The sequence below is a fragment of the Balaenoptera musculus genome, chromosome 11 (assembly GCF_009873245.2).
Source record: "Balaenoptera musculus isolate JJ_BM4_2016_0621 chromosome 11, mBalMus1.pri.v3, whole genome shotgun sequence".
Taxonomy (NCBI): Eukaryota; Metazoa; Chordata; class Mammalia; order Artiodactyla; family Balaenopteridae; genus Balaenoptera; species Balaenoptera musculus.
Window position 1 is genome coordinate 97,932,149 of NC_045795.1, and position 22,245 is coordinate 97,954,393.

Sequence of the window (22,245 nt, forward strand, 5' to 3'; positions counted from 1 at the left end):
GTAAATGCTTGTTGAATGAATGAAGGTGTGAAGGTGAGTGAATACAGAGGACTTGTCGCTTGTGGTCTCACGTTAACTGTACCATTTAGAACGTTGCTTTGGTGGAGTTCAGTGAATGGTGGCACATGAACGACTGGATTCTTGGTCTGCAGAATATTGCCATCTCACGAGGAAGAATGGGGAGACTCTAGAAGAAGTTCTTGGAAACATGCTTCAAATCATGAGGTGGTGAGGCCTCTCCTTCCACCAGCTCCGCCAGCAGATAAAGGAGGAAGAGGAAAGAGAGGTGGGGCCTCCCTGCCACCAACCCGCAGAGCCATCCTCCGACCCCGAGCCACACCAGCACTGCAGAGCACAGGTGCCAGTTTCAGGAAAGAGAGAGTAACACCGGTGAAAAGGTTGCTTCTGCTTCAGAGATCATTAATTGTCTAGAAAGACAGTGGGTTCCCTTGCCATGAACATGCATGTGCCTGTGCTTTCTGTGTGCTGTTCTTCATGGGGGAGGGGGCGACAGGTGAACCAGCTGGGTCAGGAATTAAAGTTCCCTGAGCAGTGCGTGAATGAGGCTGCTTCCTGGAGCCGCTCTGGGTTAGCACTGGGTCCCAGGCTTTTTCACTAATGGGGGCCCTTTATCATTTTCCTCCCATCGCTGAGATGTTTTGGAATTTCTTTTCTTACCAGATTTTATTTACTACAGAATAATACTTTTTCTTATTAACCAAACACACAAAGGTACTGCTGCTGGCTTCTGACTGGCCCAAGGTGATCAGCTAGACCACTCTGAGCTGGTATAAAGACAGCCCAAAGCAAAGGGCTTGACATTTTTATTAGCTAGTATTTCCCATGACGACTAAAAGATTGATTTATATCTGGCTTCTGAAAATGCTGAAAGTCTCTCCAGGGCCTGAATAATAAGCCCTCAATAAATGTTAGCTGCTATTCTTATTACGGTTATTGTTGTTACATCATCATCATCTCTGTGGCCTTCTGGGAAACTGAGAACACGAGATTAAGAGCCACGATCCGTACACAGATGGCAGCAATCACAATGATGATAATGGCTGAGATTCCCTGCACCCTCGCTGTGAGCCGGGTGTTCTTTCCCATGCTTTACGGGCATGTCTCATTTAATCTTCCCACAACCCTTGGAGGGAGGCATTATTTTCCCCCCACTTTACAGATGAGGATCAAAGAGGTGACATAACTCGCCCAACGTTAAGTGTCGGAGGGAGCGAAGGTCTGTCTGATTTAGGCCTGGGCTGGTCCTTGCAAGAAGGGCCTTCTCAGTCTGATTCCTCAAAGAAGCATCAGTTATATTAACTCCTGGCTTTACATTCTTGATCCTGGAAAACTCCACATGTGGTTGTGTGGCTCCTCATAGGGAAGTTACAGACATTTGGCTGAATCTGAATACTTTCCCTAGTTCTGGAAATTGCACATATGTCTTCCTCGTGGTGAGTTCTTTGGAGCAGCTACCCTCTTTGATCTCTCCGGAGGGCTTCAATATACTCATGGAGAAGACGACGGAATAAACTTCCTGGTGAGCCGGAGCTCTCCTCCCTCAACCTTGAATGGTTCCCTCAAAGGATATACACAGCCCGTTCCACCTGGCTCAACACGCCCTGCCATCTTGCTACCTCTCTCTCTGAATGGTGTCAGATGATCCCGTGGCCCAGTGCACACACCAGTTTCCAAAGCCCAGTAGATTTTAGAGTTTCGTTTGATTTGAGTCTCCCTGAGAATCAACAAGGAAACCCAGAATGAAGGCCAGAAGTTGCTGTTGCTGCAGAACACAGGGGTGTGTGCAGAGATTCAGGATTGTAGTAGGAACCCTGGACCCAACCTGCAAAAATGGGGAATTTGTTTTACAACCATGGGGGTGCTTTGTAAACTCCGAGAGCAGGAACGTAGCCAGTCTTAAGAAAGCCTGGAACCGCAGAGTAGAATGCCTTGAAGACCCTCTCTTTGTCATTTGATCTCTGCTTTCCTACATCCTCAGCAGACCAACTCTCTCTGCTGCTCTGCGGACAAGGTGGGCAAAAGATGGCTGCCTCAGAGTTTCCAAGTCGCTGGAGAGACTGCCTTCTTTCTCGGCCCTGTGCCAGATTCCCAGGGAAGGAGGCTTGAGTGACTTGCCGGGGTCAGGTGACCAGCCCTGGTGCAAAGTGGTTGGATCATTTTGAACAAATATGGAGGCTGGTACCCATAAGGTTAAATCGTGGAGACAGTTAAGGGCATCATTGTCTTAACAGTTGATGGTTGACCCTTCCTCCCCAAAAGAGGGTCTGCTTTAGCCTCTCCCCGCTTTCCTGAGGCTGCTCTGTCCCCAAGATTCCCTGGTGGACATAGAATCGGCTGTCTCCTGCCATTCCTGATGTCAGGAGGCAGTCACCCTACCCGGGTCTGGAGTTCCCTGTGATGTTCCCCTGCTCAGGCCAGGATCTAGATGGGCATCTGAGACCATCCTTGAGAACAAGAAGCAGGGTTGGCGGTAAAGTTTGGATTATTCGAAGGTGGTCTGGTCCTCTGTGAACTCTAGGAAGAGACAGTGGAGTTTGGTAACGGGGACTGCATGTGGTGGGGGGATGAGTGCACAGCAAACAGGGTGCCCCCAGGTGGGGCAGAGCTGAGGGGAGGGGCCCCTGGGACAGGGCCAGGCCCACGCCACACGTTGCTTTGCCTCAGCTCCTACACCTGAGAGCCCACTGAACAGTGCTCACGTGCTCCGTTTGTTCTGAGGGTTCCATAAGTTTATTCTGGTATTTTAATTTTTTTTTAATGTGGAACATTATAGAAATCCAGAAAAGCACAAAGAAGAAAATACAACTCACTTAGAAACTATTCACTGTGAATGTCTTAGGGTATATCCTTCTGGTATTTTAGGTTTTGATTTTTTTTTTAAAGAACAGTTTTGGGGGGATGGGGCAAAAATGGAGTCACACTAAATGAACTGTTTTGAAACCTACTTTCTTCACTCTCTCCCATATTCGTACATGGTCTTTGACAACACTTCTGCAAGTTTGCATGGAGGATGGAGAAAAATATCTGCTGCATTCATTGGCTCCCCACAGGGCCCTGAGGAGCTGCAGCCCCTCTCTTGATTTCTCTTTTCCTTCTGGTAAAATTATGGAACGTCTTCCTCACGTCACCCTCATGCCCACCCCCACTACTGTCCCGAGGGCAGCAAGCCCACTCCTGCATGTTCCCAGCGCCGGGCACTGGCACCTTGCTGTGTGCACTTGCTGTGGTCACCCCTGCTGGGTGGCCCATCCACAGCTCAGATGCTGGCAGGCTTCCTGCACCCCTGCTGCTCTCAGCCCAGGGCTGCCATCAGCCCGTCTGTCCGTTCAACGTCCCTCCTGTCCTCTGCTTTGCAGGCTCTCACCCAGGGGTTGCAGAGGGAGCTGCTCTGGAGCTGACCCAGCACAGAAAACCATCAGGTAACATCAACAACCAAAATCAAAACAACCATCTATGGAGTTCCTTTCTGAACCATTTGGGTGAAAAGCACCCTCACAGCCATTAAAGTTTATTTTGGCCATAATTCTACAAGCCAGATAGGATTCCCCCCATTTTATAGGTGGAAAAACTGAGGCCAGAGAAATCAAGAGTAGTACTTAGGGTCACTCTGCTGGTAAAAGGTGGACTGGAGATTTGAATCCAGGACAGGTCTGATCCAATGTCATATGCTGTCTTCTACCCCATGCTGCCTCTGCAACTAAAGAGGTAAGAAGGGTGCAGAACGTAGGTAGAACATCTCGGGGAGACCGAGGGTCAGAGAGGTCATCCAAGCTGGTAGTCCTTCCTTGCCTGAGGGCTGGGCTGGGCTCCCGGCCTAAGAATCTCCTTTATCGGGATTTGCTAAAAGTATAGATCCGGGGCTGTCTCCTAGAGATTCTGATGTGGCACATCTGGGGAGGGACCTGGGGACCTGTGTCTTTGTAGAGCTTCCTAAATGACTTGGAAACACAGCCAGGCTTGGGGACTGCTGGTGAAATAGTAGCAGATCCTCACTGTTTGCAGCCACTGGGTGCTCACTAAGTGAAGAACAACAGCCCGATAAGGGGTCTACTACGATCATCCTCAAATTAGAAGATAGGGAGAGTGAGGCCCAGAGAGGTTAAGAAGCTTACTCAAAGTCACACAGCTCCAAAGTGGCAAAGAGGACTTTGATCACGATCAGAGACTGTGCTCACATACCGCCTTCACCTACCCCTGCAGCCAGGACACCTCCCTATTCAGCCTCACAGGAAAATCCTGCATTGCTTACCCTGCCTTGGCTATTATGGCCTCAGGGAATGGAAAATCTGCCAATTGCATCCTGGGAGGCAAAGATGAAGTGCACATAATATTTCTGTTTGGAATTTTGGTTGCCTGGGGCTACTCTCTGACCTGGACACATAACGGAGGGCACGTGACACAGATGGCCAGCGTTGATGCTAGCCCAGGAGACGTCAAGACCACATTCTCACACGCTGACCTTGGAAACAAAAGGCATCTTCCTTCCTCCTGGAGCAGGAGCTGGCAGGAAAAAGAGGGAGAGCCCTCTTTGTCCCTTGGTTTGTGGGTTATTTTGTTTTGTTATTTTGGGGTGACTCCAGGATCTTAACACCTTCAGTGCCTGTCACACTATCCCTCTGTTCTCCTAGGGTGACCTTGAGCCGCAAAACTGCTGTCCACGTGGACCAGGGCTGACGTCGCACGTCCGTCTGCCAGGACCCCTGCGTCCAAACTCCGAGACATGGCGACCAATGGCAGCAAGGTGGCCGATGGGCAGATCTCCACAGAGGTCAGCGAGGTCCCCGTGGCCAATGACAAGCCCAAAACCCTGGTGGTCAAGGTGCAGAAAAAGACGGCGGACCTTCCAGACCGGGACACATGGAAGGGCCGCTTCGACTTCCTCATGTCCTGCGTGGGCTACGCCATCGGGCTGGGCAACGTCTGGAGGTTCCCATATCTCTGCGGGAAAAACGGTGGCGGTAGGTGCTGTCCTGGCAACCTCCTGCTGGGTCTGCAACCCCCCCTCCCGACACACACGCACGGAGAGTGTCCTGCTTAGGCATTTTCTGGGGTGACCTTGGGGAAATGGGTCCCCTAAAGACTCCAATGGGAGTGCCAGGCCCCACCTCCTGCTGCTTGTCCTTTTCCAAAGGATTCCCAAAGGGCAGTAGTCCTCTGTTAATGATGCCAAAACGTTCCCGTCTTCATTCTGCAAAGTGCAGGGCATGGGTCTTGAGCAAAGGACGTCCTCGGGCCTCACTTTGGCTTTGGGTGCTGCTTTTAAGGCAGAATATAATGAAATCGTGGCAGGGGCCCCAGAACGCCCCGCTGTGATGCTCTCTCTGACCGACCGGGTTTCTCAAAGCCCAAGGCCACGAGCATCTCTCTTCTCGACCCCGCAGGGGCCTTCCTGATCCCCTACTTCCTGACGCTCATCTTTGCGGGGGTTCCGCTCTTCCTGCTGGAGTGCTCCCTGGGCCAGTACACGTCCATCGGGGGCCTGGGGGTGTGGAAGCTGGCCCCCATGTTCAAGGGTGAGTGTGCAGAGTGGAGCTGTTGGGTCCCGTCTGAGCAGCAGGGAGCCCTTGCAGGGGCCAGGTGACCCATGGCAATGCTGGTCAGAGGAGGACCCAGTCCAGAGGCCCCGCACGCACGTCAGCCCGCCCTGTCCTGTGAGCTCATTTCCCCAGCAGGGGCTGGGCGCGACTTTCTTTGCTTCCTTGCTCAGTGCCTGACGGACACTCGGGTGGACACGTGGCGGGTCGTGCTTGCCTGGCAAGCCAAGGCCCCAGCCCGCCCTGCAACCAGTCTGTGCTGGGCCCCAGACCAAGTCCTGGCTCCCTCACTTGCCATGTGTGTGTGGCCTTAGCCAAGTCCCTGCTTCTCTCCAAGGTCCAGTGACACTGTAGATGTCCTGGAAAATGACAACAATGACAGGAGCTGGGATGGTTATTACTATCACTGTATTAAATGAAGGTCATGATGATGTGTCTGGTCCCAGGTGTGGGCCTGGCCGCTGCTGTGCTGTCGTTCTGGCTGAACATCTACTACATTGTCATCATCTCTTGGGCCATCTACTACCTGTACAATTCCTTCACCACAGTGAGTGGCCCCTTGGACCGCCCGCCCCCCCAGAAGGAGCCAGACCCAGACCCCACCCTCCCTCCACTGGGACCACCGTTCTGCCGACAGGGCCATTCCTCCGGGTGGCGGGCGTGGTTTGTCTTCAGCAGCCCTTGTGTCCTCGTCATAGCACCATTCGCCCATATTACATGGACCCAGACAGCCTGGGTTCAAATCCTGACCCTAGTCTATACCAACTGTGCCGCTTCAGGAAAGAGACTTAACCTCTCTGAGCCACAGTGCCCTCATTTATAAGATGGGGCTTAAGCTAGAACTCACCTCACCTCATACGGTTGTGTGAGGATTAAGGAGTAATATGTGTAAAGTGCTTAGAACCATACCCAGCAAAGAACAAGCACTGTAAGTGTTCACGGTTAACTTCATCGTGCATGGGCTCAGACGGGCACGGTCACTTAGCCAAGGTCACGTAGCTGGGAAGTGGCCCCAGGGTGGACACAGGAGACCTTATGGTACAGCTCAGAGAGCTGGTTTTCAGAGTGAAAAGGCTGAGGTTCAAATTTCAGCCCTGACACGTAGGAGCTGTGTGATCTTGAGCAAGTTGCTGCCCCTCTCTGATCTCTAAAATGGGGATCACAACATGACCTGCATCTGGAGCTGTTGGGAATGGGAGGTGAGATAATGGCTGTGAGGCGGCTCAGAGGACCGTGAGGATGCACGGGATGTGCTGGGACCACTGTTGCCAGCTCTTGGGGGCTTATGTGGTTTATCTGTGCCGCTGTGTCTTTGCAGACGCTGCCGTGGAAACAGTGTGACAACCCCTGGAACACAGACCGCTGCTTCTCGAACTACAGCATCGTCAACACCACCACCATGACCAGCGCCGTGGTGGAGTTCTGGGAGTGAGTGCGGGGCCATCCCCAGGGGTGGTGGTGTATCACTCAGGGCCAGTGAGAACAACAGCGAGCTATTCACTGCAAGATTTTAAGCAGGAAAGTGACATGATCAGACATTAGAAGGGGCTGGAGTGGGGACAGAGCAGAAGTGAAGGGGGGTGGGGGTCCTGCTGGGAGGCCGCTGCAGACATCCAGGTGAGCAGCCATGGTGGCAGAACTAAGTCACTGGCAGGTCCCGTGAGCAAATAGCATTTTCTCCCGATTAGTGTAACAGGCCCATGGTCCCCGCCCAGCTCTTGGAGCCCCGTGATCACAGCTATCAGCAGCATCACACCCTGGGCACCCCCGGGTCACTCCAGCCCCCGCCAGCCCCACGTAACTTTGTCCTCCCTCCGATGTTCCACCAGGCGCAACATGCATCAGATGACAGACGGGCTGGATAAGCCAGGTCAGATCCGCTGGCCTCTGGCCATCACCCTGGCCATCGCGTGGATCCTTGTGTATTTCTGTATCTGGAAGGGTGTTGGCTGGACTGGAAAGGTAAGAGGTGTGCACAGTGGGGACCCAAGGGGGACGGGTCTACAAAGGGACCTCTGCTCTGGGTGAGGAGTCCATAGCTCCCAGGAACCCCATCCAACTTTGACTTAAGCAGGTGCCTTCATCTCTCTGTGCCTCGGTTTCCTTTCCTGTAAAATAGGAATAATATCATTACCTACCTTCTGGGCAGTTTTAAGGATTAAAGGAAACACTGCAAGTCATGCTCTTAGTGCAGTGCCAGGCTCATGGTGAGTCCCTTGAGAGCGAGATTCCCCTGGGCCGGGCAGAGCCATCGCAAAGCGGAGGGCAAATGTGGCTCCTGGACCATTTGACAAACCATCCCTGAGATCTACTCTGTTCCAAGCTTTGTTCTAGGTGCAGGTGATCCAGAGGTGAGCACAGTTACATCCCGGCCTTTGAGGAGGTAATAGAGATGGATTGGTTAATGGTTAAATACTCAGGCCCTGTGTTCAAACAGTTCTGGCCCATCTTGGCCATTTATGTGGCTGTGTGACCTGGAACAAATCACTTTGCCTCTCTGAAGCTCAGTTTCCTCTCCTGTAAAATGGGATCAATAACTGCTTATCCATTGGTTTGTTATGTGAATCAAATGAGCTGGTGATTTTGTAAAGAAATCAGAAGCTAGCAAAAGGAGTTGTTATTGTTTTTGTTTTTGTTTTTGGCAAAGGCAGAGCCGTGCCAAGCTGGGATGTCCAGCCTGGGGACACCTGGGGATCAAATTGCCAATCAGATCGGGGGTGAGGTGGGGACTGGCCTCACCCCCACCTCTTTCTGTCTTCAAGCCCCACCCCAGGAGTCTGGGGACAGAAGATGGCCAAGTCTCTCACTGGCCTGGACCGGAAGGAAACTCAGAGGGCAAGGGTATTGTCTGAGGTCTTAGAGCAAGTAAGGGAAAGAAAGGAATTGAACTGAGTCAGGATCAGACAGGGAGGTCTAGACTGCCCAAGAAGCTGAAACGAGCAAAACAGAACCTTAGTGAATTACACACTTGGGCACGGACCCAGCTAATGAAAAGCTGCCCAATTGCAGTCAGGTGGGACCTTTGGACCTACCGGGTTCTCAGAACCAAGGCCGCTGTCAAATATCTCTGTTTTGTCCCTAGGCTAGGCGAGCAGGAGGAGGGCACAGGTGTCTCCCAGCCCAACTACAGGTAGCAGAAGAATGTAGGGCCCAAGGGCTTTGGAGGAGACAGAGCTGAACTTGAATGTCAGTCCCCTGGGCCCTAGCTGTGTGCACTTGGGCAAGTCACTTCACTTTTCCGAGCCTCAGTTTCCTCATCTGCTAAATGGTCACAATAATAGTGCCTTACAGGGTTGTCTCGAAGACTAAGTGAGATAATCAGTCTGTATAGAATGTAGAGCGTATGCCTACCACACAGTCGGCACTCAATACATTGTGTCTATTATAATTATGTGTGGGTGGTACCTAAAGTTCCTGCTACCTTAGGAGACTGACTACTTCTTGGGGACAGAGAGTAGAGCCCCTCTCACTGCATCTTTTGAGTGAGTCAACCAGTCTATCAATGAGCATTTACTGAGGTCCTACTGTATACCTGGCTCCATGCCAAAGACCCAGTGAAGAGCAAGACATAGATGACATGGATTAAGCATGTTGTATGTCCTCATACACCCAACCTTTCTGAGCAAAAAGGTTGATTGTACCCAGACAAGGAAAAGCTAGGTTCAGAGAGGATAAGAAATTGACCCAGTGTCACACAGCTTGTAGGTGACACAGGTGGTTTTAAATCCCCTTTTCCTAATTCCAAGTACAGTGGTTTTTCTGCTGGATCGTGGCTGCCTTTCCTAAGCCTGAAGAGTCTCAGAGTTGTCAGGGAGATGAGACTAACCCAGAGAACAATTCATGCTGACCGGGAAGTAGGGGCACATCAGACTTGGAGGTACAGAGGTCATTGAACTTGAAAGTTGCTCTTTCACACTGGTGAGCAAAGAAATGCCATTTCAGACAGTGACGTCAGTCTCTTGATTATCAATTTAAAATAATTTGTAAGGTGATTATCCTCAGTGCTGGCCCCTTTGTGGGAAAGGCACTCTCTGTAGTACTGGACGAAGTTCAGTTTCTGGGAGGTAATTAGGCAATGTGGATCAAAAAGCCTTGAGAAGTTTATTCCTTTTTACTCAGTAGTTCCACTTCTAAGAATTTTTCTCGAGAATAGTATAATAATTTTGTAGACAAAGTTTTATCTACAGGGTGTCCGGTGTAGTAATATTGAGACTCACATAAAATTGGAAATAACCTGAATGGATAACAGTAGGGGAAATTTTTAAAAGGGTGGTGGGACCTCCTGAGGGACTGTTTTGTATAATTAAAAATCACAGTGTTATGAGACAGTAAAACAGCATTCAGTAAACTAAACAAGAAACAAGCTGTATGTACTGTGTTTTTTAACTTTAAACATGTTAAATGAAAAGGCAAGTATATAATTTGCACCTCATTTGTAAGAAAATGTAATCATATATGCAAAGGAAAGTCTCAAAAGAGAACATTAAAATATTAACATCCATTCACTTATGTATTTGTCAAGCAGTTACTGAGTGTCTACTATATACCATGGACTGTTCTAGGCACTGGGAAAACAGAGAAGTGAACACGACAAGCCCTGTCCCTCATGTGACTTGTATTCTACGGGCTGTTGAAAGGAACTTTAATTTGTGTGTGTATTCATGTGTAATTTAAAAATTTCCTTGTCACCACATATATTATTTGAATACTTTAAATAAAAATTAAAAAATAGGAAGGGTAGGGAAAGGGGAAAAAATGGGTGCTGAGCTGGTTGATTCAGACACCAAGGAGCAGCTTCAGAAAAGTGGCAAAGAGGAGCAGGTTAGGAATCCAGGAAGGCTTCCTGGAGGAAGATGAATTGGAACCAAGCCCAGAGCCACAACAGGTAGGGATGTAGGTAAAGTGGTTAAGGAAAGCATGGGTGCGCTGGAAGGGGCGTAACCCTTCGCCCCCTTTTCTCCCAGGTGGTCTACTTCTCTGCCACGTATCCCTACATCATGCTGATCATCCTGTTCTTCCGCGGAGTGACGCTCCCCGGGGCCAAGGAGGGCATCCTCTTCTACATCACGCCCAACTTCCGCAAGCTGTCGGACTCTGAGGTGAGCGACCTCCCGACCTGGTCCTGGAGCGCCCCGCGCTGGGTTAAGAGCACATCTGAGTCCTGAGGCATCGTTTACCACTTTTAGGATAAGTTATCACACCTCTCGGACCCCGTTATGTAAACTGGGGTTGCTGCCTGGTAGAGCTGGTTAGCACGTGTAAAAGGCCCTGGGGCGTTCCGGGCTATGATTATGATTTTGACTTTTTTTTTTTTTTTTTAATCATTCTGCCTATAGGTGTGGCTGGATGCGGCTACCCAGATCTTTTTCTCCTATGGGCTGGGCCTGGGATCCCTGATCGCTCTCGGCAGCTACAACTCTTTCCACAACAACGTCTACAGGTGCTTCCCCGCGGCCACGCCCCTCCGAGACCACGCCCCTCCCCTGGCCAGTCAACTCCACCCATCTCTGAGCCAAAACCTTCTGGCCACTTCTTCCGGTTCCGCCCCTTCCCTGGGGGGGCGGGGGGGGGCACACCAGTAGCTCGGCTCACAGGTACCCTCTTCCGCCTGGCCCCTTGATAACCACAGCCCACTAGCTCACCTTCCCGCCAGCCCCACCCTTCCTGACCCCACCCCTCCCTCTCTGCAGGGACTCCATCATCGTCTGCTGCATCAATTCCTGCACCAGCATGTTTGCAGGATTTGTTATCTTCTCCATCGTGGGCTTCATGGCCCATGTCACCAAGAGGTCCATTGCTGATGTGGCGGCCTCAGGTCAGCATCACACTGGGGAGGGCTGGGGGGAGGGGTTAACCCCGCGCGGGCTTTGCGATCTTCATCGCTGTCACCGTCATCACCACCGTGGCTCGCTGGCGTTGAGTGTCCCTACCTGCCAGCAGTGCCCTGAGCATTTACATGGACAGTGTCCCTGAATCTTCCCAACACTATGGGGTCAGTGCTCTTGTTATCCTCATCTCATAGGTGAGGAAACCGAGACTCACCAAGGTCACCTACCCAAATTAACAGAGCTGGCACCTCCAGCACGAACCTGGACATCTGCGGGGAGCAGACCTACTCTTGCCCCCTGGGATATCAACTTCGGTCCAACCCAGACACCTTCACCATCGTGACTCAAAGCACCCCCATCGGTGCTTTTGTCCCATTTCCAAAAAGTTTCTCACCGAGTGGGCTGTGCCCACTCTGCTCTCCACAGTTATCCATGCCACAGGGTCCAAGGACAGCCCCGGGCACACCCACTTCCCTGCTCAAACGCGGGGGACCCACTGTGTGCTCAGCAGAGGCTCAGGGAGGCAATGTGACCTGTCCCTTCTCTGTCGTGGGGAGCTGGGCGTGTCGTGCAGAAAGGAACATTCCCCTCCAAGGGCTTGCTCTCCCCTGCACGGGCAGCGTACCATCTCATTTCTCTGGAACTTCCCAGCCAACCCCCTTTCCAGAGCCAGACCCCAGAGAGGTTACAGTCTCTTTCCTTCTTCCACAGTTTTCCCTGATCTCCTGAATACCCGCCCCCAGACACTCAAACACAGTGTCCCAAACTCCTCAAGCCTTCTCCTACCCTGTTCTCCCATCGTAGCAAAGGGTTCCAGTGTCTAGTGCCCAGGCCAGACCCCCAGCATCATCCTGGACCCTTCCTTCGTCTTCCCTCACCTTCCCTCGCAAACCAGCCAAAACCAGGGCCTGCCCACTCTGCCTTCTGAGTATCTCTCCATCCGGCCCCCTGTCTGCGCCTGCACTGTCCCCAGTCCCCACCGCTGGCCAGGCCACTGCAATCCCTCCTCTTATCTCACTGGTCCCCTTGCCTCTGAACCCAACTCTGTAGCCTCCTGCTTCCCCCTTCCTCAGCCCCTCCCCGCAACTGTTTCCTTGTCTGGAAAAGGAGGCTGATAACACTCACCGAAACGTTTACTCTGAAGATGAGATGAAATAAAGCTTAGGAAGTGGGTGCGCTGGGGATGCCGCAGGTGCTTGGCGCCTTGTATTTTTTCCTCTTCTGCCCTTCCTGCCACAGGCCCTGGGCTGGCATTCCTGGCATATCCGGAGGCGGTGACACAGCTGCCCATCTCTCCCCTCTGGGCCATCCTCTTCTTCTCCATGCTGCTCATGCTGGGCATTGACAGCCAGGTGAGGATGCCCTCCCTGGCACCTTGAGGAGCCCCCACCCAGCCTCACTGGTCCAGGACCAAGCAGGGAGAGGAACCCATTGTCTTAGGCCCCCTAGAAACTGGCCAAGAGTTTCAAACCCCTAGGATGTTCTACCACATGAGACTTCAGGGATCAGCTCAGCTACCTTCCCCATTTTCCAGATGGGGAAATGGATGCCCAGGGGGAAGGGATTCTCCTGAGGTCACAGAGGGAGGCAGAGGGAGAGTCAGGCCTGGAACCCAGGTTTCCCCTGGCCCTGCCGTCCCCACAGGGTGAGGCTTTGGGTGGGTGGGGCTGGGGCTGCCTGGGGTGGCTGACCTCCACCCCCCGCAGTTCTGCACAGTGGAAGGCTTCATCACTGCCCTGGTGGACGAGTACCCCAGGCTGCTCCGCAACCGCAGGGAGCTCTTCATCGCCGCCGTCTGCATCGTCTCCTACCTGATCGGCCTGTCTAACATCACCCAGGTGAGCGCGTCAGCACCTGGCACATCTCTGCTGCTGCCTGCCCGGGGCCACTCCCAGGCCCTCTGTGCCCCAGCCTTGTCCCATCCCACCTTTCATTTTGGTGGACAAGACTGACATGCAAATTAGATCATTAAATGTCACGAAGAACAGAGGATAGTGGGACAGAGCATGAATAGCAGGGGTGGGAAGGACAGTGCCTTGGACAGAGTAGTCAGGGCAGTCCCTCTGAGGAAGTGACATTTGAGCTGGAACTCACATGGCGAGGAAGAGCCAGCCAGGGGAAGATCTAGCTAGGGGAGGAAAGCACAGCAGGTGCAAAGGCCCTGGGGTGGGAATGGGCTTGGCAAGCTTGAGGGACAGAAACAAGGCCAGCGTGGTAGCAACAGAGGGAGTGGGAGAGTAAGTAGTGGATGCAGAACCAGATCATGCAGGACCTTCCAGGGCGGGCATTTGGATTTTATTTTATTTTATTTTACTTTATATCTCTTTACATTTTATATATTACATTACAGTCTTATTTAAGCTATGGAAGAGCTTATGGAGAGAGACATGACTGGTTTAACATTGTGAACAGATGGCTCGGATGACCAGCTCCTCTTTCTACCCTCCAGCCCTCCCAGAAATGGGGCATTTCCCTCCGCCACCTGGGCATTTTCTTCCCAGTCCCCAGAGTCCATGCCCACATCCTTGCAGGGTCACAAAGACCTCTGTGCTTCCTCTAATCTACCCTCAAGGCTTCTTGCTGCAGTGTAGCCTAATCCCAACCTACACAGCCTGTGTTGACCGTGAACTGAATGCCCTGGTCCCCAGGGGAAGTGGACCCTCTCTCACCTCTTTTGCTTTCGCAGGGGGGCATTTATGTCTTCAAACTCTTTGATTACTACTCCGCCAGCGGCATGAGCCTGCTGTTCCTCGTGTTCTTTGAATGTGTCTCCATTTCCTGGTTTTATGGTAAGCACCAACCCCTCCTCCCTCCCTCCCTCGTTCATTTGTTCATTCATTCATTCATCCCTTTCTTCAGTCATCATTCAGCAAATACGACTTGAACACCAGGCCCTCTCCATACATTAATTTATTTGGTCCTCACTGCAGTTCGATGAAGTTAGCACAGGACGTCCCGTGTTTAGAAGATACCGTAAGAAGAAGAGTTAAATAAACTCATTTAAAATGGGAGTCAAAATTTCTTCATAAATTTTGCCATAAAAGACTTGTTTGAGATTTTATCTAGAAAAAGGAAACAAACTATAAAAAAGTTCTAAAGTTAAATATTTTTTAAAAGCTAGGCTATAATTAAAAGTATGCACTATCTTAGAATGTAGGACATGATGATTTTTATTTGTTGATTTTGTGGCCTAAGTTTCCAGACCCAACTGCGTGATAGTGAAAAGGCTGTCCTTCCGGGCACTTCGGTTGTCACAGCAAGATGGTGTTTTTGGAAGAAGTGTTCTCCAGGGTCCCTCTGGGTCCTTGGTATTCTGTGTATGTTGTTTGCAGTCCTGCCACCTCACCCTCCTCATCATTTTCTTCTTGCTTTCTAACTGGTCTAGTGCTGTCAGGTCCTCACTGTCAGTGACTTTGCTGATAATCTGAGCAGTGCCCAGTGCCCAGTGTCACTCTCATGAACTTCAGGACATCTGCAGTGTTTTTTTGTTTTTGTTTTTTGCAAGATTGGCAGTTCTTCTTTGCAATTTGCAATCTATCACCAGTTGCTTATGCATCAGATCAGCAGGGAAAACCGCCCCTGCCCAGCAAAGCTTTGAAGGAATGGCTGGGAGAGATGTTGGGTGGGAGGGACACTGAGAGTGACGGGGGTGCTTTTTGTAAGTACATCTTTTTGTTGGTGGATGTTTTCACATTCAGGTGACTTGCTTTCCCATACGACTCATTTGCTGGGGGATTTGGTTATTGAATACTTAGCTAATAAGGACCCCCACCCCCACCCCAGAGCATTAGCCCCATGTTACAGATGAGGAAACTGAGGCTCAGAGAGGTTAGGTGACTTGCCCGTGGTCACACTGTGAGAAAACAGCAGGTCAGTGCCTTGAGCCTGCAGCCCCCACAGCTCGCTCATCCCTCCTGCTCTTGCTCCAATTGTCACAGGTGTCAACCGATTCTATGACAACATCCAAGAGATGGTTGGCTCCAGGCCCTGTATCTGGTGGAAGCTCTGCTGGTCCTTCTTCACCCCCATCATTGTGGCGGTAAGGGCAGGGCCAGACCGGGCCCTGGGGTGACTCAGGTCCAGAGAGAAACTTCTGGAGCCAAAGGCAGGTGGAAGAAGCCCACAGACCTCTGTTCCCTAGTAATACTATTCTCTCATTTGTGCTGAGCATCTACTCTGTGCCCTGCATGGTACCAGACATGCTGCAGCATCCTCAAACATCAGCACAATAGGCATTATTGCCCCACTTCACTGCTGTCGGACTGGGGCTCACCAGCCAGCATCACCCAGTGGGCTGGTGCGCTCAAACCTGATTCTGAAGCCAAACCAGTCACACGGAGAGGCCTCTTATCCTCAGCATCCCTTATTTCCTCCTGCAAGGGGAAGCCGAGGCATGAGCAGGCCTGGGAGGGGCTGCCCAGGTCCTTGCAGTGGGGCTGGGCCACTGCATATATTGTGTCCTGCACAGGGACACTCAGCCAGTGGCCGACTGGGGGCGACCTCCCACCCTTGTTCTGCTTGACAAACTGGTTAACGTGGAGGAGGGGATGCCTTTTTCTATTGGTCCTCCCGGAGAAGCTACCTTTTGCTATTGGTCCTTCCAGAGAGGGCACCTTCTTCATATTGGCTCTCCCAGAAGGGATGCCCTTTTCTATTGGTTGCCACAGAGGAGGCACCTTTTTCTGTTGGTCCTCCCAGAAACAGTGGCTTCTTCTGTTATACACAAAGGCGCCTTATGTCCTAGCAGTGGCCTTGGGTGCAGGATTCCCAAGATGCTGGGCCCCTGTGAGGGTCAGCCCCAGGGCAGGGGTGGAGGGCAGTGGACCTATCAGCTGCAGGGTCTAGGGAGGGGCCTTGGGAGTCCAGTCTGGGTGACTGCCTGCCCCCCTCCTCTCTCCTGTCCCTCCCCAGGGTGTGTTCATTTTCAGTGCTGTGCAGATGACCCCTCTCACCATGGGAAGCTACGTTTTTCCCAAGTGGGGCCAGGGTGTGGGCTGGCTCATGGCCCTGTCTTCCATGGTCCTCATCCCCGGGTACATGGCCTACATGTTCCTCACCTTAAAGGGCTCCCTGAAGCAGGTAAGTCCCTTCTTCACCCTTCTTGTCGCTGGGCCCCTTCCCCGCTGTGTTGGGCACCACGCCTACCCTCGTGGAGCACAGTCTATTTGGGGAGATAGACAAGTTGATAGCCAGTGAAAGTAGAGTGTCAGAGGTCACGATTGGGGTGGACCAGGGAGACATTCTCCTGCATTGTGGAGGGTTAGAGAAGGCTTCCCAAAGAGAGGACAGCAAAGAAGAGGACTAAGGACGAGCCAGACTTAAAAGTAGAAGCAGGGGAAAAAAAAAGATACAAATGAAGTTATTTACAAGACAGAAGTAGACTTACAGACATAGAAAACAAACTTATGGTTACCAAAGGGAGGTAAATTAGGAGGTTGAGATTAACATATACATGCTACTATATATAAAATAGATAAACAACAAGGACATACTATAACACAGGGAACTATACTCAATATTTTGTAATAACCTACACGGGAAAAGAATTTGAAAAAGAATGTGTGTGTGTGTGTGTGTGTGTATATATATATATATGAATATACATATATATATAAATAAAACCGAATCACTGTGCTGTACACATAAAATCAACTCTACTTCAATTAAAAAATAAATAAATAAATAATAAACGTAGAAGCAGAGAGAATGTTCCTGGAAGGGGATGGGAAGCATGTGCAAAGTCCCAGGGGTATAAACTGATCAGTGTGGCTGGAGGGTAGAGTGGGGAGGGGTGCAGGGAGGTGATAAGACATGAGGCTGGGAATGTAAGAAGGCTGGACCAGATCATGAAGGGCTTTGAAAATCAGGACAAGAACTTTGGACTTTATCCTGAGTTTATCCAACGGCAAATGGGGAGCCGTTGTGGCTTCAGAGCAGATGAAGGGTGGGATCAGATGTGTTAAGAGCTTAACTCTAGACCTCATGTAAGGCACGCTGCCCCCAGCAGGGGCCCACGGGCACATGCGAGGTCCACGTCAGCTCTTTGTTAAATTATATTGAATTCTTGAGTGAAACAAGGCAGTGCTGGAGGTCCAGGTGGTGAGACATTGATGAAGTAAGTGTAGCCTGGGGAGATTTCACTGAGGAGGTGTGGAAGGCCACAGCTGGGAGGACCTAAATCTGTGCCTCTCAGCCTTATTCCCCACCAAGATGTCCCTGCCAGACACACTCAGAGCCAGAAGGAGGGTCTGTAAGGTCAGCATCATAGGGGTGGTGTATTGTGCGCAGCCCCCCGACTTGCTGGGCCAGCCTCCTCCCTTCACAGAAAGAGCACGTGAGGCGCCGGCTGGGGAAGCTGCTTCCCCATCCCTTGCAGTCAGGTGTTAGCAGAGCTGGGGCCTTACAGCCCTTTCTTCCAACTCCAGGTCCAACACTTTTGTTTACCATGATTCGCTGCTGTGTCTCAAAAGGTAGTCAGGTCTTAGAGTGGCAGAGAGGCAGAAGGGGTGCATTTGTGGAAGGGAGCAGAGCCTGTGCAAAGGCCCAGCGGTGGGAAAGGGAAGACTCGTCTGAGGACAGTGCGGTGATGGGGCAGGATGGCAGGGGGTGTGTGCAGAGAAGGTGGGGGGGTTGCACCCCTTCAGCAAACATGCATTGAACACCTGCTATGTGCCAGACACTATTGTCAGTGCTGGGAACACAGCCATGAGCAAAAGTCCCACCCTCATGGACCTTACATTCTGAGAGGGGAAGATCAGCAATTAACAAAATAAAGTCACATTTGATGGGGATGACGAATATGGAGAAAGAGGGTGTAGGGGGTGCTGGGCAAGCCCTTGCTGAGGTGATAACGCTGAGCCAAGACCTAAGGAGATAGAGACCAAGCTGTGTCACTGTCTGGAAGGAGGGATGTCCCTGGAGGAGGGTACGGCAAGTGCAAAGGCCCTGGGACAGGTGCTTGCTTGGTGCTTGTGAGGGGCAGTGAGGAGGGCAGTGTGGCTGCAGGGTAGTGAGCAAGGGGGTGAGGGGAGAACACTGAGGTCTGCGGTGATGGGCGCCAGATCCTGTGGGGCCTTGTAGGACTTTGGTGAAACGGGAGCCACTGTGGGGTCCTGAGGAACAGAGGGATGTGATCTGACTTCTGTTTTCACATAACCCCTCTGGCTGGGGTGTTGAGAATAGAATGAAGGGGATGAGGGGCTAGAATGGAAGTGGAGGGCCGGGGGCAGTTACTGCAATGACCCAAGTGAGAGGGAGTGGGTGTGGCCCAGGGGAGCTTTGGAAGGTGTGCAGGAGGGGGCTGGCACCTGGGAGCACCTCGCAGGCAGAACAAACAGGGGAGACTTGAGAAGAGGGTGGGCCAACGAGAGGCCAGCCTCCTTCCATCCCAGCCTGAATCCTCCCGCTGTCCACAGCGCATCCAGGTCATGATCCAGCCCAGCGAAGACATCGTCCGCCCCGAGAATGGTCCAGAGCAGCCCCAGGCCAGCAGCTCAGCCAGCAAAGAGGCCTACATCTAGGGGTGCAGGGCGGCTCGCCCACCCACACTCTCACCCCACCCTGGCTGCACACGACCACCACTTGATGTCTGAAGATACCGTCTATCTCAACCTACCTCGAGTGGCGAGTCCAGACACCATCACCATGCAAAGAGAGGGAGGTGGGGACAGTCACACCCCCGTGGGCCCCGCCGTGGGCAAAGAAGATGCCCGATGGCTCCAGCACCTGCGGGCTGGTGACCTTTTTAATCTGGGCCCCATCAGCATCAAGCAGTCGGCCTGTGTGACCGCTGTGATAGATCATTTTTATCCCGCCAGCGAGTGTGATGCGGAGAGGCCGCACACTCCTGGCTTTTAGTTGTATTCCTGACTGTTCTCTTACTGCCGAAACCCATGACTGTTATCTCGGACTTGGCAGGAGTTCGGGTCCGTCGGAACACTGCTCTGTGCACATGAAAAGGGCATTTTGTATAACGGACATTTCCAGGGAGAGCTCACTCTTAAGAGCAGAGAGCCAGCAGAGCTCTTTCATTTTTTGGTTTTCTCCTTCCCGAGGCAGCTTGACAACCCCCAGCCCCTTCGGTATTCCCAGAACTGCTTTCTCAAGCACTCCGCCCCGTGTCCTGTTTCCCTGCCGCCCGGCGGAATGAGCATCTCTGCACTAAGCTTCCCTGCCCCCCCGCTCCGCACCAGGCCATTCTGATTGCGCCTGGCCCAACAGCGATCATTCCCGATGGGCGCTGCTCCTCGGAAAACTGCCACAAGCACAATTGATTTTTTTATCACCATTCCGGGGACCTCAGATCCCGCTGGGGAAATTCCCTAATCAGGAGCCCCAGTTTCTCTTAGGCCGCCCGGCTTTGCAGAGCACAGAACAGTTGCAGAGGAAATCAAAGTGAGGCTCTGTCCTTGAGGCAAAGTGGATCCAGTGATCTTTCTGTCTCCTTCTTAAAATGTCTCCCTCACTGCAACCCCAGTCAAGGCTGCTGCTCTCTCCCCTTCTCTGAAGTTCCCCAGTGAGAACCTCCTCACTGCCACTAAAATCTACCAGCCCAGTAACTGAGGAGCTAGTGTTAATCCAGACCTGCCCCGCCAAGTGCTTCCGAGATGAAAGCTGCTTCGTCGGGAAGTAGTATTTGTTCCGTTCCAGAACTGGGCTCCACAGTGGTGGCAGCAAATCGGGTGAAGACAGTTTCTTGCAACTCAGCGCTTCTCATTTGCCAGGAACATGGGTTCCCATGTAGCAAATCGTATGTTGTGCCCTGTACTCCTTAGCTAGTTAACTCACGAGTTGTGTTTTACGACTAATCCTTAATAACTATGGTAAATAACTGTGACTGTGGGTTTTTTAATCTGTCATCCGTGTCCAAAAGTCATCCGCGACCAGCATACCAGTTCTTGCAATAAGGTATTACCCTCAGAATATTAAGTACATTCTTGTAGAGAAAAAACAAAAAGTCTGCGTACACATATAAATGCACACATATGTACATTCATCCTCACGCGTGGTACATTGGGTCTCATTTGATATTGTGTAGGAAATCTAAAAGCTTTTCCTGAAGTCATCTGTAAAATAGTCTCATTACTAAGGCATCCCAAATGCCAACTGGTGAATCCAGGATCAAAATGCATATGTATTGTTAAATTATAGGGTTTAGAACAAAAGGAACCCTTCACTGTGTCTCATGGTCCCACCCCGCATCCTTTGTGTGAATTCCTTTAGAATAAGGGCAGGAAGACTTTGAACTTTCTCTTTGTTCTTCATTCTGAAACTAAGAACAAGTCTTTCGAAGACAAATGCAGCGTATTTAATGTTTGTAATCAAATCTAAGTGAGATGTTTGGCAAGAAATCCCTTAACTGATTTCCATCCAAACCTACTTACATAGCACAATATTATGTGTCGTACAGTTACTGTGAGAACTGTGAATATGTGTAACTTTTTTTAGTATTTGCCCTGGGGAGGGAAAGATATTGTATTATCATATATGCTTTTTTTTGCAATAAGGATTTATTCTCAGAACACCAAGTAAATCTATCTCTATATTAAAAAAATATATGTAATATATACATATTCAAACTATATACAGAGCCTGTTTTAAAAAAAAATTACAGTATTATTTAGTAAAATTATCTGTTCTATGGACCAAATGTAAAATATTTATACATGAAGATGCATTTTAAATGTCTATAAATGGTGTTATAACTAGAGCACGGGCGTTATGTACGTTTCTAAGAATATAGAGGAAAAATAATAAAGGTTCTATGATATACAATGGCAGACCTTCAATTCTTTGGGGTGGGGGTCACAATAGGCTCTTTCATCAAAACAACGATAGATACACACAAAACATTTTTCCCCAACAGAGAGAGATTTGGGCTCAAAATCCAGGGACATGGAACTGGACTTCCCCGGAAGTCTTGGAATGAGTGGATAGAAAATGATTCTGAGCCACAGAAGAGAGGTGCTTTCACTGTTGTAAGAAACTTAAATGTGGTCAACTAAATGAAGGTCTAAAACTAGGATAATAGAACCACATTGAGTTAACAACATTTGCTCCCTCGTGACTCATTCCTCAAAATATTTAATTTTAAAATCTTATTTAAAATTTGAATTCTACAGAGAAGTTGTAAGAAAAGTTCAACAGTCACCCAGGTTCACCAGTTTTTGACATGTTGCCACCTTAAGTCTGTCCGTCAAGGTTCAGTCTGGGAAGCAGAACCACTATGAGTATTATGGAATAAGGGGTTTATTAGAGGAACAAGCCTTATACAGTTGTGGGAGAAGGTAGGAAGTAAGGGTCTGAAAGAGAGAGTCGGGAGATCAGAGGAAAGTCACTAACCAGGTGGGCAGAAGAGGTAGGAGCGGGCCTGGTACACATCAATGCTCAGATGGGGTCATTCTGATGACCGGCTTTGTGAGCGCCCACGATAGCGCCAGCAGATTACTCCCCTCTCGGTCCTGGCAAACCATCCCTTTTGTGGTCCTCATAGACCCTCCCCCGGGACACGCCTCAGGCTCACTGAGCTGTTGTGGGGCTGCTTGGGAGAGCTGCCCTGTGGGCGGTTGGCCGTAGGGATGGTCACAACAGTGATGATGATAACAGATCCATCGTGGTTCCACTAAGCAGCAGGCCCTGCACCAACTCCTCCCAAGCATTTTCTCATCTGACCGTCAAGACACCCCCATGACGTGTCGACGCTCTCACGCTCATGCCCTGGCCTCACCCCTGCTCTGGCTCCCTTCCCGTTTCCGTTTTTTGTGTGCACCGGCTCCAATATCCACCACCTCCTGTCTGTGCCACAAATGTGGCTATTACCTTTCATAATGGGAAATACATAACAAACGGTATTTTTAAAAAAA

At 50.8% G+C, this 22,245-nt stretch overlaps 1 protein-coding gene across 4 annotated transcripts in view; it reads left to right on the forward strand.

Annotated features, from left to right (window-relative positions):
- The window catches only part of SLC6A1 (solute carrier family 6 member 1), a 45,006-nt gene extending 23,847 nt beyond the window's left edge, over positions 1 to 21,159 (forward strand). For 2 of the 4 annotated variants that reach the window (XM_036869965.1, XM_036869964.1), the window contains exons 2-16: positions 3,378 to 3,440; positions 4,650 to 4,979; positions 5,403 to 5,534; positions 6,002 to 6,102; positions 6,874 to 6,983; positions 7,385 to 7,517; positions 10,520 to 10,654; positions 10,892 to 10,995; positions 11,246 to 11,370; positions 12,623 to 12,735; positions 13,090 to 13,221; positions 14,070 to 14,172; positions 15,322 to 15,422; positions 16,295 to 16,462; positions 18,799 to 21,159. In XM_036869965.1, coding sequence (XP_036725860.1) covers positions 4,742 to 4,979; positions 5,403 to 5,534; positions 6,002 to 6,102; positions 6,874 to 6,983; positions 7,385 to 7,517; positions 10,520 to 10,654; positions 10,892 to 10,995; positions 11,246 to 11,370; positions 12,623 to 12,735; positions 13,090 to 13,221; positions 14,070 to 14,172; positions 15,322 to 15,422; positions 16,295 to 16,462; positions 18,799 to 18,903 — 1,800 coding nt within the window. In that variant the 5' untranslated portion in view covers positions 3,378 to 3,440; positions 4,650 to 4,741 and the 3' untranslated portion in view covers positions 18,904 to 21,159. Of the gene's footprint in view, positions 1 to 3,377; positions 3,441 to 4,649; positions 4,980 to 5,402; positions 5,535 to 6,001; positions 6,103 to 6,873; positions 6,984 to 7,384; positions 7,518 to 10,519; positions 10,655 to 10,891; positions 10,996 to 11,245; positions 11,371 to 12,622; positions 12,736 to 13,089; positions 13,222 to 14,069; positions 14,173 to 15,321; positions 15,489 to 16,294; positions 16,463 to 18,798 lie in introns of those variants that run through there. The other 2 variants (XM_036869966.1, XM_036869967.1) reach the window with 2 other exon arrangements.
- Positions 21,160 to 22,245: the final 1,086 nt, after the last annotated feature.